This window comes from Centropristis striata, chromosome 9 (assembly GCF_030273125.1).
Source record: "Centropristis striata isolate RG_2023a ecotype Rhode Island chromosome 9, C.striata_1.0, whole genome shotgun sequence".
In the NCBI taxonomy this organism is placed as follows: Eukaryota; Metazoa; Chordata; class Actinopteri; order Perciformes; family Serranidae; genus Centropristis; species Centropristis striata.
In genome coordinates this window covers 32,443,246-32,466,154 of record NC_081525.1, presented here as the reverse complement: position 1 = coordinate 32,466,154, position 22,909 = coordinate 32,443,246, and the positions used below count along the sequence as shown (strand labels likewise).

Here is a 22,909-nt window from a genome sequence, read left to right as displayed (position 1 = left end):
ATACTGGGATCATGAGAGATGGTGTGTGACATGGAAACATGACAGCTGTGTGTGATGTTGTTACAAGTGAAAGAAATGCAGTCCTGAGAGGGAACCCTTGACACCGTCTCTGCATCATTAGTCCCATCTCTGAACACTTGTTCCTTCAGTCTGATATTGACAAATGATGACTAATGTCGTTTTTGGTCTATTGAGTTTTGTTCTCAGCTCTAAGAGGGGTACAGGGAACAGTACACTGACGTCTGAACCGAGCCAAGATTATAAGGGCTGTGACTTACAGATTTTATTATGTGAGGTCAGACTGGGTTGTTGTATTGGCTGGCTGCTGTGCTTGAGTGGCAGCGGCTGAACTAGCGGTAATTAAGAGCACCATCGACAGAAATTCATGCACTTTGATTGACAGGTGATCTCTGCCTTGCCAACTCAGAACTGACCAACGAAGCACGATGGGAGGTAAAAGACTTTTTGTTATCACCTCGTCAGCTACAATTGATTTAACTTCCCTCACACTCATTCTGGAGCGGACTCTTACAGAAAACTAGAAAGAATTTTTTACCAAGTAAACTAGAATTATATGAACCGTATACAGATATATATTAAAAATATTGACAATTTATTAAACTTTATCTTTACTTTAACACACACCAGTGCTGCTAGACATACAATAATAATATTTGTATGATCAATAATGCCAAAAAGCCATAATGAAGGATTATTTGACCATTTTGTTTCTTCAATTGCTTTAGAAAAACACTACAAGAAAACGATGTGGGTAGATTTGTAGGCTGTCAAAAAGTTGTTTAAATACAGTCATTTTACAAAATTACACATTTAGCTCTAGTTGTTTTTTAAGATTATGACTTGTGCATTTATTTTTCTCAATAATACATACTTTTTTTGCCTCTGGTACGATAGTTTAACATTTCCCATTTGGCGACACTGACCCACACAAACTGCTCAGCTCACAAATCATCTCACCAAAGCAATCCATCTGCAAAAGTCGTTACAACTCATCGAGGAGCACAAGAGAAGTCTTTAATAATCCAACAACTGAGGGGGGGTGGGGGGCTGTGACCCTATTTCTGGGTTTTTCTGAGAGAAATGAGAAAATTAATGAGGCTTACCATGGGTGGACATGCACTGTGTAGGATGGTTGGGGCCAACATTTTGCGTGTGTGTGCGTACGTGTGTGTGTGTGTGTGGGTGTGTGTGTGTGTGTGTGTGTGTGTGTGTTTTTCTTCCCAATTGCTATATGTGCCCTCTGACAAGGTGACGTGGCATTTGTGTTGGACAGTATTTGCAGAATTTCTGTAAATTCTTGCTGTTGCTAGCTGTTCATTTGCTAAAGAATTGGGATACAGACTCCATTAAGTTTCATGAACTTAAAACACACAGTGAAAGGGCACACAGTATACGCTGCCTGTCAATCACAACATAGCCTAAAGCAAGTTTTATCGTCTATTTTCTCTAAATTTAATAAATGATGATACATATTAAATATCATGCTGTATAAGTAGAAACATTGACTGAGACCATAAATTCATTAGGAAAATGTTTCCTGAGGCAATAAATAAAGTGAGAAGTAGGGTAATTTTCTCATTGACTTCTATACAGTCTGACTTCTCAGACGTGGAGGTTGTGACTGGGTTACCAGTAGAGTAAATTGTAACTGACAAGAATTAAATTCATAGACATAAAAGCCCAGTTAACACATGTAAACCATTTTAAAACCTTATACACAGGTTGACATTTACTGTATGTTGATAAAATCATCTTGGCCATGTACCTGCTCTTTTGCTGCATTTTAAACTTGTTATCACGACTCTTCCGGCAGGAATCACGATGTGGACCTTTCGACTGGAGCTTGCATCCATAATTCAGGTAACATCTTCTACAAAGCTCCTGGCTTCAAAAAAAATGAAAGTGAGTCATTCAAAATGGCTGAAATGTCACAGTCCACAGTAACAATGCAAGCGAAGGAACATAATGACTAATGGATGAACACAGTTCAGCTTCAGTGTTCACTTATTGACCTTGGAAACTGAAGTTGACAATGTAATGTCACCTTGAGCTTTCAACGATGTCACCTGATCTTTATTAGCAAAATGGGTTGTCATGGAAACATAAATGTTCAAAAATCATTTTTTTCTGCGAGGACTTCTCATTCATGGAGGCAGCAAAGGTCGAAAAAAGGCTGCGAATCAAAGAATGCACCGATTGTTTTGTGAGCTACATAAACGACATTTTTGCAACTTCTCAAGTAAGTTTTTAACTTTTCAGGATCAAAAGGAGAGCAGGGTTGTTTCTGATGGAGCTGTTTGACACATTTGTTTTCTGAAAGGCTTTAATCATTATCAAAATGAAAAACTGACATTATGAGGTTCTCAAAAAGCAACATTACGGCTGTTTTGTGTGTGTGTGTGTGTGTGTGTGTGTGTGTGTGTGTGTCATTGTGAGTCTATCTGGCTAATTGTGCCATTGTTCTGTTGTGTGTTGGGAGGTCACAGGAGTATTATGGGCTGTCACCATTGACAGGCGGCACTGAGAGATGATCACACTGTCTCTGTGTCAGCCTGAAAGCCTGAATACACTGCACCCAGTCAAAACACACACGGGGCATGCGGCCAATTTTGATGGGATTTACACAAGAGGAATTTTAAAAAAAACCCACTGATGTCAAATCCTTTGTGAGCCAAATGTAATTATTTTTTTTCATGCAGGTTGGATATGAAAATATCTGTGTAACACTTGGCACAAATGTTACTTGTTTGTAGCTCAAAACAGAAAATGCTGGTTTATGTAATGTTGTCATATAATACGGTTTGAGATAATTTGATGAAGTGAATGTGGTTTTAATCCTGGTCACTGGCTCAGATAGTTCCTCCCTCATAATCAAGCTTTTCCTGTCTTCATCACCTCATCTTGACTCCAACATGCCTCTCGTTTGAATGTTAATGTTTAATTCCCAAAGCAAAACATTGGTTTGTAGACACCTTGCATGTGAAATTAAAAAGGTGGAGATGATTGAAAATAACGAGGTGTGGTAGGCTATCTCTGCACCAGCAACAAGCTGCATCTTAACCTTTAAACATAAAGTTATTACAGATCAGTAAAGTTTTTCTATAACTATAATATTCTTTACATTTCTATAACCTTGCAGCCTCGAGAAAAATAATTCCTGAGCACAAATCTTAGTAGTGGGTGATATTTTATCTCAAAAGGGAAACATCTTTTCTTCATTCTCAATGTAAAAAATATGTGCTGTTTCTGTTTTGCAGAAGTAATAACACAAAATGAATGATATAAAACACTTACAATTAGTCCTAATGGCCTATTTTCTGTTATTTTGTCTGCATCATCCATCCAAAATACATTGCAATACAATACAATGCATAAATAAAAAAATTCACCGCTCCTGTGTTAATGCATTACATGCTGAATTATGAGTATTGCAGGATATTGTTGCAGGGGTTCATTTTTCTAGATTCCTTGAGATTTTGTTGTTCCCCTAGCATGTAGTTAGCATAACATTAACTAGCTTATCATTGTCTGGATCATTGTTGTCAGTTGGCTTGTAGATCTCAAGGACTCGCATGATTTCTAATTGGGCTCTCAGAGATTTAAAGTTATTGAGTTGCTGACAGGTGTAGGCGCTAACAGCAGATACACACCCGTAGTGGGTGGCAAACTGTGAAGGTCCTTAGACTATTTTATGTCTCTTAATCTGTAAAGATCGATCGATATCATTAACTAACTTGAGCCTTTTGCACATACGTATACAGGTGCGTCTAAATACATTAGAATATCATGGAAAAGACCATTTCCAGTAGTTCAAAAATAGCCTCAACCAAGTATTGAGTCATATAGATGGACATACTTTTCAGAGGCCAACATTTACATATTAAACATACCTTTAAAAATTGGTCTTTTGTAATATTCAATTTGTTTTGAGAGACTGAATTTTAGGTGTTCATTAAATGTAAGCCATAATCATTATAATTAGAATAAATTAATTATAATTAGAATAAATTAAACAAATTAAGACATGAAATGTTTCATTCATTCATTTCATTAATGGATCTATATAATATGTTATTTCCACTTTTTGAATTGAATTACTGTCCATTATTTATATACAGTCTATGATTGAGATGCACCTGTACATTTCTGATGATGAATGATTGACAGCTGATGGTGGCTGTGTATACTATCTCCTAAAATTTGTATCAGGGCTTTGACCGTTCAAAGTGTGTTTTCATTTCATTAAAGCTTATTTTGGTCATGTTAAAATGTCTTGTTCAACATTCTGTTTTACTAAAATACACTCCAAGGAGTCGGCTGTTAAATTCTTCCAGTAAGTATCTTTTGTAACATTTTGTTTTAGCATTAAGAGTTTATTTTTAGGTAAACCCATCCTCGCGCCTCCCCAGTCCAAGTATAGCCTTTACAGGTTTCAAAATACAATGATGGCAACAGACGTAAAGCAAGATGGAGACAGCCGTAACGTTGAACTAGATGCTTCAAACAAGCAGTCCACAAACCAATGGGTGACTGCATCCATTATTTATATACAGTCTATGGCTCAATCACAAAATAGCTTTAATAAAACCAGTACCCAAACGCTCCGATATGGGAATTTGTGAGAAGATAAAATATTTGTTTGGTCACAGATCTGACAAACTGCTGGATGAAACAATGAAACAAGAGAAAACTACCATAGAAATCCGAAATTACCCGGTCTTGAATTGATGTTTTGTATATTATGTTGTATTAGTCAACTTAAGGATTTTCACATCCACAGGAAGTGGGAGTATGTGGGAGTCCCAGAGCTAACAGGATGCCTAATTAGCATCCGTGTGAAACTCAGGTAGTTATCAACCTGCTGTGACAATTAACCGCCCTCCGGCTACACTCTGGATCCCCACCGTCTGTCTCATATCTCATCTCATCATATCGCCGTGCTTTTGTTCTGAAGGTGTCACGTTTCTATTCATCGGAGTGAGCTGGCACATGAGACAGGAAGGGGGGGGGTTGAGAGAGAGAGAGAGAGAGAGAGAAAGAGAGAGAGAGAGAGAGAGAGAGAGAGAGAGAGAGAGAGAAAGAGAGAGAGAGAGAGAGAGAGAGACGGATCAGATACAAGGATTAACTGCTCATTGTTATGGTCAGGCAGTTTGTTTACATGTGAGCCAAAGTGCTCGACACATTAAGGCCAAACTGCCATCACAACCTGTTCCATTTGGTGCTGAAATCACCACAAATTGTGCCATTTCATTGTAACAATCCGAGAGGATGAATGCACAAGAGATAGCTTTAAATAATGGTCCAGTTGAATGTTTCATTCAGCTTTTGGCTGATTCGTGAATCAACTCTTCATATTCATTTCAAAGGCTGCACACAAGAACATAAAAATCCAACAATGTAAAGCCCTGGTTTTATTCAGGGTCAAGTGGATTAACTGCATCAGTGCACTTCAGTGCTGACAAAAGAGTCAAGTAGAGGCTTATGATCAGGATGGAAACACGAGTCAACAGCCAAGTCCTGTTGCTGCATCTCTCTACTCAAACAACCAACATGTCATTAACGCTTTGCACAACAAGGTGTTGCTGCCAGGGGTTGGTGGATCGATACCTAAAGCATCTATGATACCAATAAAGGTCTTGTTTTGAGTATTTCTATTGGCGTTAATGGGATCAATATAGTACATAAAAAGGAACTTTCAATGTGAGTGCGTGCACTTCTTACCCCCTGCTGCTGATGTGTGTGTGTGTGCATAGCCATCAATCGATCAATAAAGTAGTGCAATATTCACCGTGAAGCAGGGTGAGAATGCAGCGAATGTCCTGTTTGTATATATGGTTAGGTTTGTAGCTGGTGCCCATGTTCTCCACCTTTTCCTGTGTGTTCAGTTTATTTGTTTGTCTGTTCGTCTGCAGAATCATGGAAAAACTACTGGCCTGATTTTCATGAAACTACGAACCAAAGGGCAGAAACAATGTTTTTTTTTCACTGTCAATGGGAGATCGGGCATGTGGAGATTTGCGCTCTATGTATTCAAAAGAAGCTCTAATGACACGCTCACCTCATAAATCGTAACCTGTCCCCCTACATGATAGCACATTCGCTGTTTTTAAAAATGAAAAATTGTTGGCAGTGGCTGATACTATCCTTGATTTATTTGGTATTGGAGTAAAACCAAATTCTGTGCTATCACTCACTCCAAGCAGTGGCACTGCTCCATCCTTCATATACTCCATCCTTTCCTCGTTCTAAACAGCTTATCCTGTGCAAGGTCACAAGGGGCTGGAGCCTTTCCCAGCATGCATTAGGTGTGAGGCGGGAGTATAATATCACAGGACTATCACCCATCTACATTCGCATTCATCTAACTTGCCTATCTATGGATTCTGGGTATAAAACAGAGCAGCTGAAGGTGCTGACACAACAGGAACACAGCATAAAGCTCTGTGTTTCTTTTGTCAAGACTGTCGGTGCTACATGGTCTTTGATTGTGTTTTCTGCCATGCTGAGAGGAAAAGAACTCACCTTTGGTATTAGCTAAAAAAATATCCTTGATAAAATACAAATAATCTCTTGCTGCAGCAATTGACCTTGCCATAAATACTAAAGTGCACAGATAAAAGGAGGCACTGAGGGGTCAACATTGTTTGAAGGTGCTCGCAGCTCAGTGGGCCTGTGAATGCAACCGGCTTTTATCGGCCACCAAACAACTAAGTGCAGCAGTGTATTTGCATTCTAAACAGTCTACAGTAACAATCAGCGGGTATTGATATCAAAGCACTGCAGACCCCTTGATCTACTTTTGTATTCATCAAGAAAATCCTGCATTTGCTGATAAATATGAATACTTCTGCATATGAATATTCGTAGTTTGGTTAATCTGGAGCAGTTCAGCTGACATACAAGTGTGTGTTTGCATTTGAGATGAATGGAATCTCTGTGTACGCTTCTACTCATCTGAGGGAATATTTGAGAAACATGAATTATGAATCCCATGCCGTGCACAGATAACCGTGGTAATGAACCCGGCAGAACAACTGGATAGGCTACATATTTAAAGAGGCTACTTCCTTTGTGGACATGTCATCTAGGCATTAAAGATTCAGACGTTGTGATAGCCCAACATTAGAGAGGACTGCAGGGTGAGTGGGTTGGAGATGAGAGCATTATCTGGCCAGTTTTATGGGGCTGAAGAAAGCAGAGCTGGCAGGGTAAGGCTGACCTAACATGATGGCACATGTAAGCCTTACTGTGAAGGGTCTGTAATACCTGTGCAAACACTTAAATGTTGCATATTTAAAATGCTAATAATTTTCACATGCTAAATGTATTCGGAATACAGAAGTGTTGTGGGGAATGTGGGGATTATTTATTGCTTCCAACTTCAAAATATCCACAAACAGTCTCTTTAATCACACTAGAAACAGGATTAGAATATTCTCCCACACTGCAAACCTTAAAACCGTGGTGCAAAATGCTTCTTTGAAACATTAAACATTTCTGCTTCACATTAACCTGCCAGATGGTTTGTTGCAGAGAACCATCTGAGAAGCTGTAAGTGGAAACTATTTGGAAAAGGGCAGGCACTGGGAAAAAAATACTTGGTTGGTTATTTACATCGATAACGACGCTGTTGTTTTGAATGTTGCCTTGTGTCGCTACCGGTCACAAAACTAAACCACACCCAGAACTGTGAGAAGCTCCTCACAGCATGCTAATTGGTAGAACTGCTGGCTGTTTGGACACAAACACATTACTTGAAGCCTGATAAAATAGATTTTCAATCTTGTGATCTGGTGATTCTCACAAGGTCTCATGATATCACGAGAATCCAGCTGCCCTGCAAGGTAACATATCTCTGTATATATCATCCAGTTTCTCTGCAACATTAGCCTTACATGATCATTATCCTGCCTGTGATACCTGGCTACAGACGTAATTCAGGCTATAATTTACCAAAGGACAGAACGAGGCCAATGCACGCTGTTTAATCCTCCAATACATCATGGTTAACCAAAACCATTTGTTTAATCAAACTCCAAGTGGAGTCAGTTCACTGCAAACACTGATAAAGAAACAGAACACCATGCACTGAAAGGTGACTGTCATTACCGCACTGAAAGAACATGTCAACCTTTGGCCAGGCGAGCTCTTAGATCCACTTACTGCTGGGTGTCTGACTGGTAGAAGCTTCACCTCCTTGTGTTGAGTACATATTAAATGTTTGGATTAGCCAACTTGTACTGTTCACTTGATACTCATGGTGATATCATCGCACTAGCTACAGGGCTGAGCATCAGTTTTTCCACAAAGTCAATGCCTGGTGATCCTTGAAAAACCATCAAGGTGTTGGGTCCGTTCACCGACAACTAGCAAACCACTCTATGAATGACTCCTCCCTCAGAAAATCCTTGTCAAAACTGACAAAAAGGGCTTCTGTGACTTTGGTACCATGGACTTGGAAATGCAAGTCATCATGTAAAAAAAATAAGTTGAATTTGGTCATATATTCTTATGTGATAAAACGATAAAAATGTACATATTAATATGCATTTTCATTTGTTGCCAGTGAGGTACCGTGAATCGGGGCAGTCAAGGCTGCTCAGTGGTGCATAATGGCAAAAAGTTCAACTTCCGTGCATAAAAAATCCCAGCCCTGATCTTTAAAAAAATACCCGGATCTTCCGCTGCTCTTCCATATCTATACATCTTGCGCACTAAAGACTTCTGTCGGCTTTTTCGAGGTTAGCGTTCCGCTAACACGAATATGAATAAAAATATTTAATCTTACGTCTCTTCTAGACTTTCCCAATGTTATCAGACAGAATGGTAGCCTGGCTAACACCAGACTAATCTCAAATGAGATCTGGTCTGGGAACCAGCCGTTCATTTCTCCGTAGAGGAGGTGTGCTTTACAATCCTCCGGAGCCGTTTATTGGGCGCTTAGAATGTCTATCAAAAGCGTCTGTAGGTAGTTCTTAGCCAATCGTATCAGTTATACCAGATGACGTAGTAGAGCTACAGAAATGGATGTTTGTTGTGTGTGTGTCTGTGAGAGAGTGTTGCTTACTGCTTTGCTTCTCCAGTTCTCGCTTTCTGCAAGATTATTTATTTTCACACTTTATTTCCCCTCATGTCATTCAGCCACACACATCCACTGATTTTATGGGCAATAAACAAGCTGCTGTGGGTCTCTCGGCGGCTCCGCTGTCCCCCGGCTCGTAGCCAGATCACCGGCGTTACAATAGCGAGGCTAATAGCTACCGCTAACGCCGCAACGGTAGCGTAGCGCTACCGCTATTAGCCCCGGTACCGTAATGCCGGTGATCTCGCTAAGAGCCGGGCGACAGCGGAGCCGCCGAGAGACCTTTCGCCTTTCAAATTTCGCTCTAAACTATTTAAAAACACCATCTACAGCTAAAGAGAGTTTCGCGTCTGCAGCAGCCATGTTGGATCTGTAAGAAAACTACAAGCTTCCGTCTGCTGGGTAGTACGTGTCAACGTCTTGCCGTCCCTCCCCGTTCTGTGATTGGATCCCTAAAACAGGACTAAGAAAGCTCTCTGGTTTCCAGACCCCTAGGCAGTTCGAAATGAAATCGAGCGCGCAAGGCAGTCTGGGTATACCCAGGCTAACAGAATGGATCAAAAATGAGTCATTTCATGGGGATTGTGGAGTTCGTATCCATTCATTTACGGAAGTTTCTTTACCAATGTAAGTCCATGGGAAAAGTCTTCCTGGGCCAAACGGCATCTCGTGACACACTTAGAAAATGTTATTCCATTGTTTCACTGTTTGTTAAGTAATCATCAAGTCCCGGTGTTCTTCCTGTGGGCTTGATTCTAACTTGCACAAACCTTTGCACCCTAGCAGAGACTGGAAAAGTTCTGAGTAAGTCTGATGTGTTGGCTACACCTTCCCTCTCTGGTGGATGCTGGATGATGGAAAATGGTCTCTAGCTGTGCGCAGCTTCAAGTCTTGATTAGCGGGCCATAGACTCAATCATAATTTTGTTAACCTCCTTTGGTGATAGTGACTTAACGGCCTTTTATTTAAATGAAAATCTGTGGTATAATTACATTATTGGAAGATTAAGCTGTGTGACTGAAATGTATTGGTAATATGAGAGGCAACAACATGCATATATTCAGTAATGATAATAATATTAATATACTGTGTATTTACCAAATAGCTGCTGTATTCCTTAACCCAAAGCACAGCAGAGGCTCAGAAGAAAATGTGTGTATCGAAGTGTAAACTGGTACAAAGTGTCTGCCACTCTAGATCATTTGATATAATTTGTCTGCTCTATTAACTTTTTGTCATTCTTCTCCTCAGCTCTGTGTTTTGTTGCCTTACTGTTAATGACTTGTCCTCCAAACAGTAGATTAGATGTTAGCGCTGTAGTTACACTGTGTGCTAAATCAAAATAAATCACATTTTGTCTGAGGAGACCTGATGAACCATGTAGTTTTCAGTTGTTGGGTTTTTTGAAGAAAAAATGAGGAGAAGAAGTCACATAAAACTAAACTGTGATCAAACAGAAGTACAGAAGTGCAGAATTCCTCATTTCAGAAGATTCCTCTGAATAACTACAGTGCCAAGGTCTCTCCGGTTATGAATACAGAACAAACATTGACTTCCTCTAACAGGTTTGTTTGTGAAAACACACACTTTCAGATTACTGGGTGACACCGACTAAAGGTCACACCCTTCTCAAGCAAAAAAAAAAGCATGTTGGTGACGTCACAGTGCTCCATCACCGTAAAAATAAACACACAATTCCCAAACAGCAGAGGACATACGGCCGCAATTTCCATTCAATCAAGACTGTATGTACAGAACTGTTTTAGACTGACAGTCTGTGACCTGTCGCCTGTGGAAAGATGACAGTTACAGGCAGAGCGGGGCTTCAGCGCCTGAATTTATATAAGGCACAACTTCGAAGGAACAAAGTGCTTTGTAGTCTCTGCTGTATGCCATACTGTGTGGTGTTGTGTGTTGTAGCCACCTGGCATTGCCTCAGGGACTGTTTTACATCCAACATGAACCCTAAATTTAGTTCAACAATGCCTCACTATCCCATACTGTAGGTGCTCTGCTCATTTGTTCAGCTTCAGTACGTTTTTGGCAGGAGTCTAAGGGTTAGTACCCATACTACCACAACAATTAAAATGCCAGAAAAAGATTTCGAAGGCTGTGTCCCAAAAGATAGTATGTGCCAAAAATACCAGGATGTCCTGCTGCAGCCAGTCACCTTTTTTGCAATATGCAGGCCAGCATGCTTTTCTGGCTATTCCTTTGTATCTATTTCTGCAGCTCCGGATTATCCCGTTAACTTATTTCACATCGTCACGACCGATATATGAAAGTCAAAGTTCAAGGTGCAATGATATGACAAGGTGGCATGTCCTGATTGTATACATACTACATGCATCAGTTTGTATTTTATAAAAGCAGCTGCAGAATGCACAAAAGGTAAGAAAAAAAGGGATTAACATCAACTTGAATTAAACAAATTTTTTTGTTATACCTATTAGCCAATAGTTGAAACATGAGATGAAATGGAGATTTTAACTTTTAATCAGCTAATTTGTCTCTTGAATTTCTAGACGTCTGCTAATAATGGTCTCACCAAAGGTGCAAACTGCATCTATTTTTGTCCTCATTCATAATGTTCAGGCACTACTTTATTTGAAATACGGCGAAGCCAGAGATCAATGTATTCTAATATAATTCTGAGATTTATGATATTCTTAAAAGGCTATTTCAGAAATGGACATTTCCATCTGTGATCTAGTTTTGAATGCTGCCATGTAATGATTGAAATATTGTGAAGTGAATACATTAAGCGTGTGCTGCTCATAATGTGTGTATGACACCTGAAACACCACCGCTGATGATGATCACAACATTCTTTATTTATCATAAACTTATCATAATTATCACAAACACTCATCTGAAGTGGCCCTACACCTGACTCTTCAGGTGTGATTCTCTCATCAATGTAATTAAGCAAAGCATGAGTTTCTTTATTCAAAATGTTCACACATACGGAAATATTCCTGCTTCATCGCTGTAGGAAGAAAACCTCATATCCAAAGTTTTCAGACTGACAGCATGCTTGTCTATAAGAGCTGTGAAAAGGCTTTAAAAAGGAGCTAGAGAAGTGGCATAATTCCATACTGATAAATTAGCTCCTCTGTTTACAATCAATACAGGACCATTCTAAAGATTTTTAAGTCTTTACATCTGTATAGTTTGAGTTCTTTGACCTGTGAAGCATCTAAACAGAGTTCAAAGTCCTTTGGATAAATTGCTACAAGTGTAAAAAACACTGCTGCACACAGGCACAGTGCTGCTTTGAGCTAAATGCTAACACCACGATGCTTTCATACTCACAATGGCAATGCTAGCATGCTGATGTTTAGCTCCGTGTTTGTTATTAACAGATCATTACTTACGCCATCATTTGGGTAAACACGTCTTTACAGATTTACCAAAAAAAAATTCTCAGCACTTTTGCAGAGTCCATGTGGCTTAATATAGACATGCAAGATATCACCAGTGACTCCAATTAGGATTTTTTTTTACTCAATTTCCTGCTCAGTATTGTTGAAAACCAAGCAGCTCTCTCTTTCAGATAAAACATTTCAATTTGACTGAAATAATTTATCCGTCAGAGAGCGCAGGCTGTCTGGTCCCTTGTACGGAGAAGTAATTCTCCTCATCTTAACATTAATTATGTTTGCCTTATGTCTGTCAACACAAGGAGATTGATGGCTGAGGGAGGAAAAAAAAAACAGCACAGGACCACAGTCCGATGAAATCTAAAAATAGATTCAGAGGCCAGCACCTACACGTCTGTCATCTCTAATCACGTGAGTGTGTAATCATTATTCATTGATAAAACATGTGGCAGCCAAAATGAAGGAATAAAAATCTTTTGATACACAGCCTGGCAAATTTATGTCTGTGTATTTCTGTTGAATAATATTCTCAGAAACACAAGCCTAATAATCATGCCTGGGGGCTGGATTTGTTTTTCATCTGGCGAGGCATGAAAAATATCAAACCACTGAGGATGGAGCGGACCGCTGTGTTCCTGTTGTTTTGTTGTTGTTTTTCCTTTATATGAACTGAGGTCTAAATACCAGCTAAAGTGGAGAAGAATAAAACCTTCAACTGATATTTTTATAAAAATAGTAGTCGAAGCAAATTTTCAAGCAAAATTTTGATACGTCGCTTTTAGGAAAATGCAAATTAGAACATTTCCATCAACTGGTTTAGAGCAAATAAACAAAACTGCATTAACGTACTTTGGTCAGAAGATGCAGTAGAATGTATTGCTGTAGGCTAACAGTAGAAGACGTAGAGATTGCCCAAAAGAGAAAAAACAACAACAAAAAAGAGGTTGCTAATCGGACAACTTTGACAAGAGACAAGAGAAAAGGGAGAAAGTCTTATAATTGATCTTTCATGTCAGAGCGGGAACAGCTGATCAGTAAAGTGAGTTAAATGTTCGCTATGTCAGAACTTATTGGAAAAATCTTGCGCTAAACAGGAAAAGAATCTCCTGATAAAAAAAACAGCATAAAATGTTTACGCTCTTTTTGTCTTTAAAAAAATAAAAATAAAACAGTTAAACTACCTCAGGAGCGTAAACATTTTATGCCCATTTTCTAAAGTTTCAATTAATTTCCTTTAAGCTTTTCTAATGCAAACCTTCAAAAACTGCTTAGAATTTTTTGATGGAAACCTGACTATGGTGAAGACGAACTGGTGAAGTTCAAAGCGAGCATCAGAATGGAAAAGAAAGGTGATAGTAGACTGAACAACCACCTCTAGGGTTTACAGAGAAGACGAAATATCCAGTGAGTTGCAGAAAGGCAACAGTAACTCTAACTAGAAAATTTCCTCTGGGGAAATTCTGAAATAGCCACAGGGGCTACTGCCGGTGTGTGTACACTATGATGAGATTCTTCAAAGATTTCAAACAATTAATACTAGGAAGTGTGTGTGTGACTTAAATCACATAAAGTTACCTGTGTGTGTTTGTGTGTGTGTGTGCGTGTGTGTGTGTGTGTGAAGCATGTGTATTTGGAGGAGTGTGCGCGCATTGTGTGTGTATCTGTAACTGTAATCACAAAAAGGTACCTGTGTGTGTGTGTGTGTGTGTGTGTGTGTGTGTGTGTGTGTGTCTGGTTCTCTCTTTCTGTGAGAGATGGATGAAACGATGAAAGGCATTGGGGTCGACCAATCAGAGCAGAGCAATCAACGGAATTAACAGCTGTGGAATCTTCCAGAAGAGTGAGAGCACTGGAAGGTGGACAGACTGGAATATCTGGCCTCGAACAGAAAGCTTTTTTGGCAAAACCATAATACCTATCATTGATCCGACTTCACTTTGAGCATCCTGAGTTCTTCCTGAACAGCTGAAATTATGCCGGAGAAGTAGACGTTTAAAAATCTCCAATTATTGTTGTTTTTCGCTCATTTTTTTCGGCCGCCCCATTCATTTCAATGCAAAATTTTGCACAGTTTTTCACGATTTACATCGAAAAATCAAATTTTGTATTCTGTTGAGAAAAGTAATAGCACACCGATCCCAATCAAATGGCAGCTTTTGATGTATAATTTGTCCTGCAACTCAAAGAGTTACTGCAACTCAAACAATTGCAGGATGAGTAGCGGGATGAAATTGTGTTCGGAAGAGGAAGAAGAAAAAATCCACAGTATAACAATAGCGCTCGGTGCGATTGCCCCGTGGCCCTAATAACCACTCGTTACAACAGAGGTATGCAGAAGACCATCTCTGAACGTACAACACGTCCAACCTTGAAGCATATGGGCCACAGCAGCAGAAGACCACACCGACACTTTATGAGGTACACCTTGCTAGCTAATAAAGGGGCCAGTGGTGTATGTGTTACATGATTTCCAAGCAATCAGGTTCATATAGTCGGTTCCCTCAGGCTGCCATCTGGGGCCGCCAGTTAGAGAAGTTGCCTTGTGCAGCGTGTATTCATGTACTCTGTTTAGTGGTACAACATCTGACCTGAGTACAGTTTATACTAGTAGCTCCAGATGGCGGTGTACTCCACAGGCAGTAACAATGAGATCCTAATACAATATGATCCTGTGCTTCTCAGCTACTTCTAATGAGCAGCTGCAAGGTGGTTTGCATGCAAAACGTGAGGTGAAATCATATCAGAACAAAAAGTGAGAACAGATCAACACATGTTGTTATTCAGTAAAGAGAGAACAATAGGATATTCATAACATGCAGGATATATAATGTAAAGGCAGAACAGAACATTATAACAAGCCGCATAGAAAGAGAAAGCATCACAACACACGGTGAATTGTCACCTGAATCTGCAGCTGCCCTCGGCTTTACTGCTCTTTCCAGCAAGTTTAAGCTCATTGTTTAGCTATAGAGTACAAAGCTTTACTGTCACCGCTCTCATAGAGGGAAAAACCTCTATGATGTCTAATGAGCTAATTTATCCAAACATCCCAAAAAAAGTTCTCCAACAGTCTTCAAATCTCGCAAACAAAATAGTGGAGCTGAGCTGCTGCTATTCTACAAATGATCTCATCAGGAAACTGTGAATCTTTCACACCAGTGTCATAAAAAAAACAGTTAACAGGTAAATATTGGTTTCATGGAGGAAAATAAATAATTAAAGGTGTCCACAATGCGCCAGCTGTTCATATTAGTACAGTTCTGGAGAGGTGTGAGTGTTTGTCTGTCAAATAAACTGCTCTCCCACTCAGCTTACTTGTACCTAGAACATGTGGTTCATTAATTTCACAACATCTTAACATGAGCGGTGTACAAAGAGCTTTCTGTCCACCTCGCTGACTCAAGAACTGTTCAGCTCGCCACAGCGAAGCTTCTCATTCCAGATCTCTGATTAGTTACAGTGAGTGTTCATCTACATGTGTTACACAATGTGGAAGGTGCACATTATTATGAATTGTGTAGCAGCTGAATGGTTAAGCATTGGCCTTGAGTGGATGAGTCAGGATATCCCATTGGTCAAGATATAGGACCTGAACAAATCAGGTTTCTGGTGCTCCGTACGAGCATGGACACCTGGCCAATCCTAGCGCTTTGAAAGCTATTCACGCCGTGTCTTGGTCTTACCAAGAAAAGCTGTGGGATTAAGGCATTATGGAATGACATGGAATTAAAATATTTCCAAAAATTTCTGGTAGAAAAGTCAACTCTAATATCTGTGTGTCACATCCTGCATTGCTCACCTTCAACATGAATATCGACTCACAACTTGCATACAGTCAGGTATGTGTGACTGCAGCCTCATACTGACTCGGAGGATGCATCTATTCTGTATGTACAATCTGCCCCTGATTACTTGACATGTGGCATTGCGTTTTTATATGATTTTTATTTATAATTTAAATCCCTGATGTATTTTACTTGTACTGCATAGACTTTATATAAAGATAGACGATTTGGCTCCACTTATTCCCACAAAGAAGGCATAATATCCTGGATAGGACACTTTTTATATAATCAAATAACTAAATATACAAAACTTAAAATGGGAAAAATGTATGTCTGTATCTGTTACTTTTATTTTTTTATTTGACCCATGCCCAATTTGTTAACATGGAGGTGGGAAATTTATAACCAATACTGCAGCCAGCCACCAGGGGGCGATCAAGATGTTTTGGCTTCACTTTTGAGAAGCTGTAATGTCATTCATCTTTATAAACAGTCTGTGACACTGCCCAGCAGCCCGCCTGGAGCATATTTGATTAGCCTACAGGTCAGGCTGGGTCAGGTCTGGAACTTATTCAGAGAGAACTGCAGGTGCTGGACTTTCTTCCCATTGTGTTAAAACATTTTTAACAAAGTTTCTTGTTTTGCTGCATATAGTATGGCCTACATAGAATGAAAAATGTGTGTTAATGATTTCCGCCCACAATATATCACACACTCTTACCATATAATGTACTCTACATCTCCAACAGATTATAGAAACTATATGACTTGCATAGTTTTGGTTACATAATTGTTTCTTCCTCTAATTGGACAACTGGGAACAACAGCTTATGTTGTCTTCACACGCACATATCAGACATAATGTGTGCCATATGCAGCTTGCTTTAAGCATTTAATTAGGAAATTGCACAATATGTTGCATAACAATAAGCCAGCGAGAACCGAGAGATGGAAACATGTTTCAACATTGAAAAAGCACAGAAACTGACCAAAACATATCATTTATATACAATGTTGAAATAAATCTGTAATAAATATTTTGTAAATTTATGACAGTTTGTATGTGTTTTGTGAACATGCTCTGAAGTGTGAGTTCTTGTGTGCCTCCTTGTGGAGCACGTCAGCACTGGAGGAGGCACCAGAGGGCTGGGTCAGAGGGAGTAGTTAGCAAACAGGAAAGAGGAGCGCACTATAAGAAGAGAATGAACCCGGAGGAGCGTCGAAAACATTTAGAGCACAGTCGAGAGAGGAGGAGAGGAGAGAGGGAGACAGAGGCGAGGTGAGAGACAGAGAGGAGGAGAACGGTCACGCGTCCAGGATTGAACACTTAAATTGCGGTGATTTTTTTTTTTCTACAAGGACTGCAAAGGCTTGTACTTGTCATAATCCAGCGTCAGTGAGAAGGGAAAAGTGAGGTCCGACGTCGCCCGGCACGCCTCCGTGTCACCGCGCACACACAGCCTGGATGAGCGCAAAGTGTCCGCTTCAGCACCTGAGGAGAGGACAGCTCCGCTCTGGACCTCCTGTCCGCAAACTCCACTCCAGCTTTTTAATGTCAACACTTCCAGTCTGACTCTCTGCTAAAGTAGTGTGGAAGAAGTCTAAAGACCCGCTGACGGAGAGATCCGCGACTGACTGTGTGCTCAATATGTACCAGGGGCATTTACAGGTAAGAAGGCTTGTTCATTTCCATGAGAACGAACTGTGTTTAGTTGTGGTGGCACAAATGAAGTGATGTGAGCAGGGCGCACTTCTATAGTTCATGTCAAGGGCATTTTTTTTTTACACGAGGGATATGAGGTAACCAAGGTTAGTCCTAGGCAGATTTCTGCGATTAACGCTGACAACATGCATGGTGTTTTTGTTACCTAACGAAGGGACTTTTGCTCGCAATTAATTGGAATGGATGACCAAAGATCCACAAATGCACGCACTCCACTTAGTCAGCTCCAGCCTGCGTTGTTTCCAACAGTCATTGAGAGAGAAAGACAGCCAATGTAGCGCGCCCAGTGCACGTGCAGGAGCATGAAAAATGTAAACAGCAGCTACGCCTATACTGGTTTAAGCAGGGCAGCCTTGACACTATTTAGTTTCTCAACGTGCATGCTTATGCTCACGTGACGTCATGCAATCTGACGTCAATTTCTATACTGCAAACTATACTTTGTGTTGCATCACATGCAGAAACTGAAACTCAGCTCTCACACACACAAATTGGGACACGAAAGTACAAAATGTCAAGATAGTTGCAAACATGAGAAGCTTGATCGTCTAACTGCTCTCCAACACTGCACATTTTATATACGATATAATCGCACATTGTCATTTCAATAAACTCATAGTGAAAAAACAATACTCCTCCCCTCAGTGGTTAATGATAGCTTCTTCTCCATGTTCCATGTTGGTTGACAGAGAAACTTCACCTCCCAGACAGATGATTATCCAATAAAAAAGACTGCTCCTGAGTCAGTACTCTGGAGCATTAAAAGACCAAAATTTAATATTTCATGATATATTACTCAAGCAGCAGTATTCATTGAAAATGCATGAAAAGGCGGTTGGCAGCTCTTGTCTGGATTACCCCAGTTGTGTTTGTTAAGGGTCAGTGAAAAGCCTGTGATACTGAGTTATGGTAGACAAATAATCAGATAATAATAAGATTAAACACATGTTTTATCTTTTAATCACACTTTTCCATGTTTCATCCCATGATGTTTCAATGACCTCACACTTTATATGTTTTTCATCACATGCATGATGCAAGTCATTCACTGTGCCTTGTTTAGATCACAACTGAAACAGGATACGGCTCCTTCTCAGCCATTATACGGGGCTAATTTAGCAGCAAATGTCCAGTGAATGCAAAGCAGATGCTCTCGACACTCGATTGCGTAACTGATGCATTTATCTTGATGTTGACAACACTTTCTCCTTGAAGTCAAGTGTGCGTGTGCATATGAAATCAGAGCTAATACAGCCAGATAAAGTAAAATTGATATTTGTGTGGGGAAGGGGTGGGGTTTGTTGTATCATGACAGCTAAGGACAAATAAACACAATTTTAAACTTTCTGATCAGCATGAATCTCAGGATTTCTTTTTGTGCAAAAGTTGTTTTTTTAAAAACATTTTTTTTGGCAAGGCTGCATGCTTTCTGAACAAGGGGGATTTTTGAAGAGGAACAGATTTTGAAGTGAGCTTTTTCATATTTTGCATGCATTCAGAACACAAAGCATTACATGAATGCATAAATCATTAAGAGCTGTGAGTCTGCATAGTTTGGAATTTTAAATTAGGCTCACACTGTACACACGATGCAGCATCAGTCAGTCACTCATAACCAGAGCTATCAGATGTCCTCCCTTAAAGTACAAAGCACTTGTATGTCCTTTTTTCTATTACATGATTGTCAGTGAGCAAGATTTGTCAGCTTATAGTGTTGTGGCTCAGGAAGCAGTTGGCTGTGAGAACAAGATAAGGATGTCGTGTCTGGTTTTGTCATTTTATTTGTTGACCTTCTCTCTGACCTGCTACGTCTCAGTGTGGGTAAATGTGGCGTTATAATCCATGGAGCGTAAGGTATTTCCATAAACAGTCCAGCGTGTTTGCATAATTGCTGCAGATCTGCACACAATGATACAATATTGAGTGGATCAAATATCTTGGCATGAGTTTGTCACAAACAACGCCAAATCTTGTCATCATGGTTGGCCTGCATAGATCGAGCTTCTGCATGGGTAATAATATCAGAGCTTGGCGTCACCAGCGCCGCTTGGCAGAAATATAATGCTGGACCCTTATATTCAATTTCTCCAGTCATGCTTTAAAAGTCTCATAAATATGCGTGAATGTATTATCAGTGGCCGATCGTGGATTTGTGCATGTGCATGAAACAAAAGTGTGTCCATTTTTGTGAGCAGAGGATCGTCTTTCTGTATCAAGTGTTGGAAAAAGATTGATGCCATCAAAGAAAAGCAATTCAGAGGTGTGGATGTCAGCCTCATTGCTCTTCCTGTGAAGGTGCAACTGAAGATGCTGCGAGGCGAGCTGATTCAGCATGGCGGCTCATCTTCATCAAACCAAAAGCTACAAGAGATATTTTTTCAGTCAATGTGCGGAATATTTTTTGCTTTGATATATTGCATATAACAAAGACCTTGAGGTTGTCTCCATCCATACCCCCCCACAGATGACACCTTCTGCAACATTTTGACATTATAGATCGCAGAGTAATTGAAGTAGTGCTTTCCCTGCTTCTGTATTCATGTTTACAGTGAATCTAATTACGGGAGCGATTGTACTGTGTGTATAAAAGACATCCTGGATTAATGGAAGTGATGCTGCAAGCCCTTTGGATATTTGCTCTGTTAAGCATAACATGATTACATAATTTGATTACCATATTCTGAGTTCCCCAGGGGAAGAACTTGGATGGATGATATCGTTGATCAGAAGTAGATCAAATTTCATACGATCTCAGTCGTTCACACCAGCTTTTCATTATGCTCCTGATTTGTTGATACAGTTTGGTTCGCTCGATGAAAAAACATTTGTTTGTGCTCCAGAACTCTGCAAGAGGAAATAGGCCACTGAAATCGCTGAGTTGTTCAGAATTCTCTATTTGCATTTCCTGCTTTCTGTTCTGTTTGGGGGTACAGATATTTGTGGCGAGCCAGTGCATCCCTTTTTCTTTTTTTTCTCCTCATTGAAAGCCCTGATGGATTATTTTTCTCCTAACCTTACTTCATAGTTAGGCTTCACACTGACACATTAATATGCAGTTAATTTGTATAATAATGAGTGTATGAAATGCTAAATAACACGTTACAAGTGCTAATGATTTAAAGTATTCCAATTGATGCTTAAGGAAACTCAAGTGGAGTTTAATGGAGAAAAACCTCCTGAAAGGATGCAGAATAATCAACCAACAGCACAGCAATCAGACAAGTCGATAGGACATCACAACACCAGCAGGAGTCAATGCAAGCACGCACCTCGCACCACAATACAAGCTTTCATCAATCAGAGTGGCACAGTCGATCTGGCCGTTAGTCACGACCTCTGGTTTTATTTCGACTGAAGCTTCACTAAGAGGCTTTCATCAAGACTTCTCCCACAGTCGCCCTGGTCAGCTACAGGCATGACAAAGGGGTCCCAAACGCTATTTCCACAGAGGCCGTTTTAAAGTCTCCTTGATTTAATGAACCATGGTCTTGATTAAGAGTGATTTAATAGGCCTGACTATTTCAGGAGCCGGGATAATGAGTGAAATCAGGTGGTATCCGGCTGGAACGAAAGCTCCACAGACAGAACTACTCTCCTTGATGGAGGAAACTAAATGTCGACAAGACATTCTTCTTGAATGCTTTTTATACAGCCATCTTAATGTTTCACATGCCATGTTGAGATCGTTTTTTTTCAGCACAACCTCACCAATATGAGCTGATAATTATTTTTTTTACTTTCATTTACATCATTGGATGTACTGGAACACAAAAAAAACACAATAACGTAAAATCTAAATTTGAAAATGATGATTTTTGCTTTCAAAAACACAATCGAAAATGTGAACACAGGTTGCAAATATTACATATAAGAGATAAAATGAGGATAACATCTAGATCTATATTTTATGCTAAATATGTTAGCCCTTTTCTCTGGCAGACCATCATCAAACAAAAACTGGCATGGACTTTCAAGTTAGCAACTTCGTTTTAACGTTGTGACATCATTAAGAAGTAATGCACGGGACTCCAGAGGGTTAGGAATACTAATTAGAGAAATAAGTATATTTAAATAATAAAGGATAACTAGAGGGAGAGGAAACAGGCCACTGTTTAACAATAAAGTTGCTCTGAAAGGTGTGTTTGTGGGGTCGAGCGTAGCAGATGGACACTTTTGTCTTAACTTTTAAAACTTAGATTTAACTCCCAACAAAATGTCAGAAAATATTTTAATTCTTTCTCAAACAGGATGAAACCTATTAAATTTTACATCAAAGTTGCTAGTTGCTTCAAGATTTAAACATCAGAACCAGTGTTATTTAAGTGTGTTTGGCTTGTTAAATGAAGTTCATATGTCATTAAAACAGAATTATTTTTCTTTAAGTCTGTCGTCATCTGATCTGATAAATGCAAAAGTACCACGCTGATACCAAAAAAAGTTGAGATGCTGTCAGAAATATTTAATAAAAACAGAATGCAATAATTTGATAATCCTTTGTGGCCTATATTCAATTGAATAGAGTACAAAGACATCAATTTAAAAAAAAAATGTAAATATATATACATACTCATTCTGAATTTGATGCAATGATTCATTTCACATCTTACATGGCATCCCAACAGAAACAAATTGTTAAACGCCAGTGATGTTTGCTGGAGAGACCAGATAAAAAACCTAAAGGATTTGCATTGTGCCATTGTGCTTACCAATGTGGCTGGCAGTGGGGGGCATAATGGGAATCTCTGGTTGGGTAGTTAAGGCTCTATAGAGGCTCTGAGCAGCTTGTGGAGCTCGTAAAGCGGTTAGAGGGAGACTAAGAGGGATTCGAGCATACATCAGCAGCGGTTGTCCTATAAGCTGATTGAGGGGTTGTTGTTGTTGTTGTTGATGATGATGCTCACATAGCATTGGAATT

The 22,909-nt window shown here is 39.7% G+C and overlaps 1 protein-coding gene across 1 annotated transcript in view; it reads left to right on the top strand.

The window, feature by feature from the left end:
- The first annotated feature begins 17,619 nt into the window (after positions 1-17,619).
- Positions 17,620-22,909, top strand: part of pex5la (peroxisomal biogenesis factor 5-like a) — a 108,897-nt gene continuing 103,607 nt past the window's right edge. Inside the window, exon 1 of the mRNA XM_059340554.1 lies at positions 17,620-17,940. Coding sequence (XP_059196537.1) covers positions 17,920-17,940 — 21 coding nt within the window. The 5' untranslated portion in view covers positions 17,620-17,919. The remainder of the gene's footprint in view (positions 17,941-22,909) is intronic.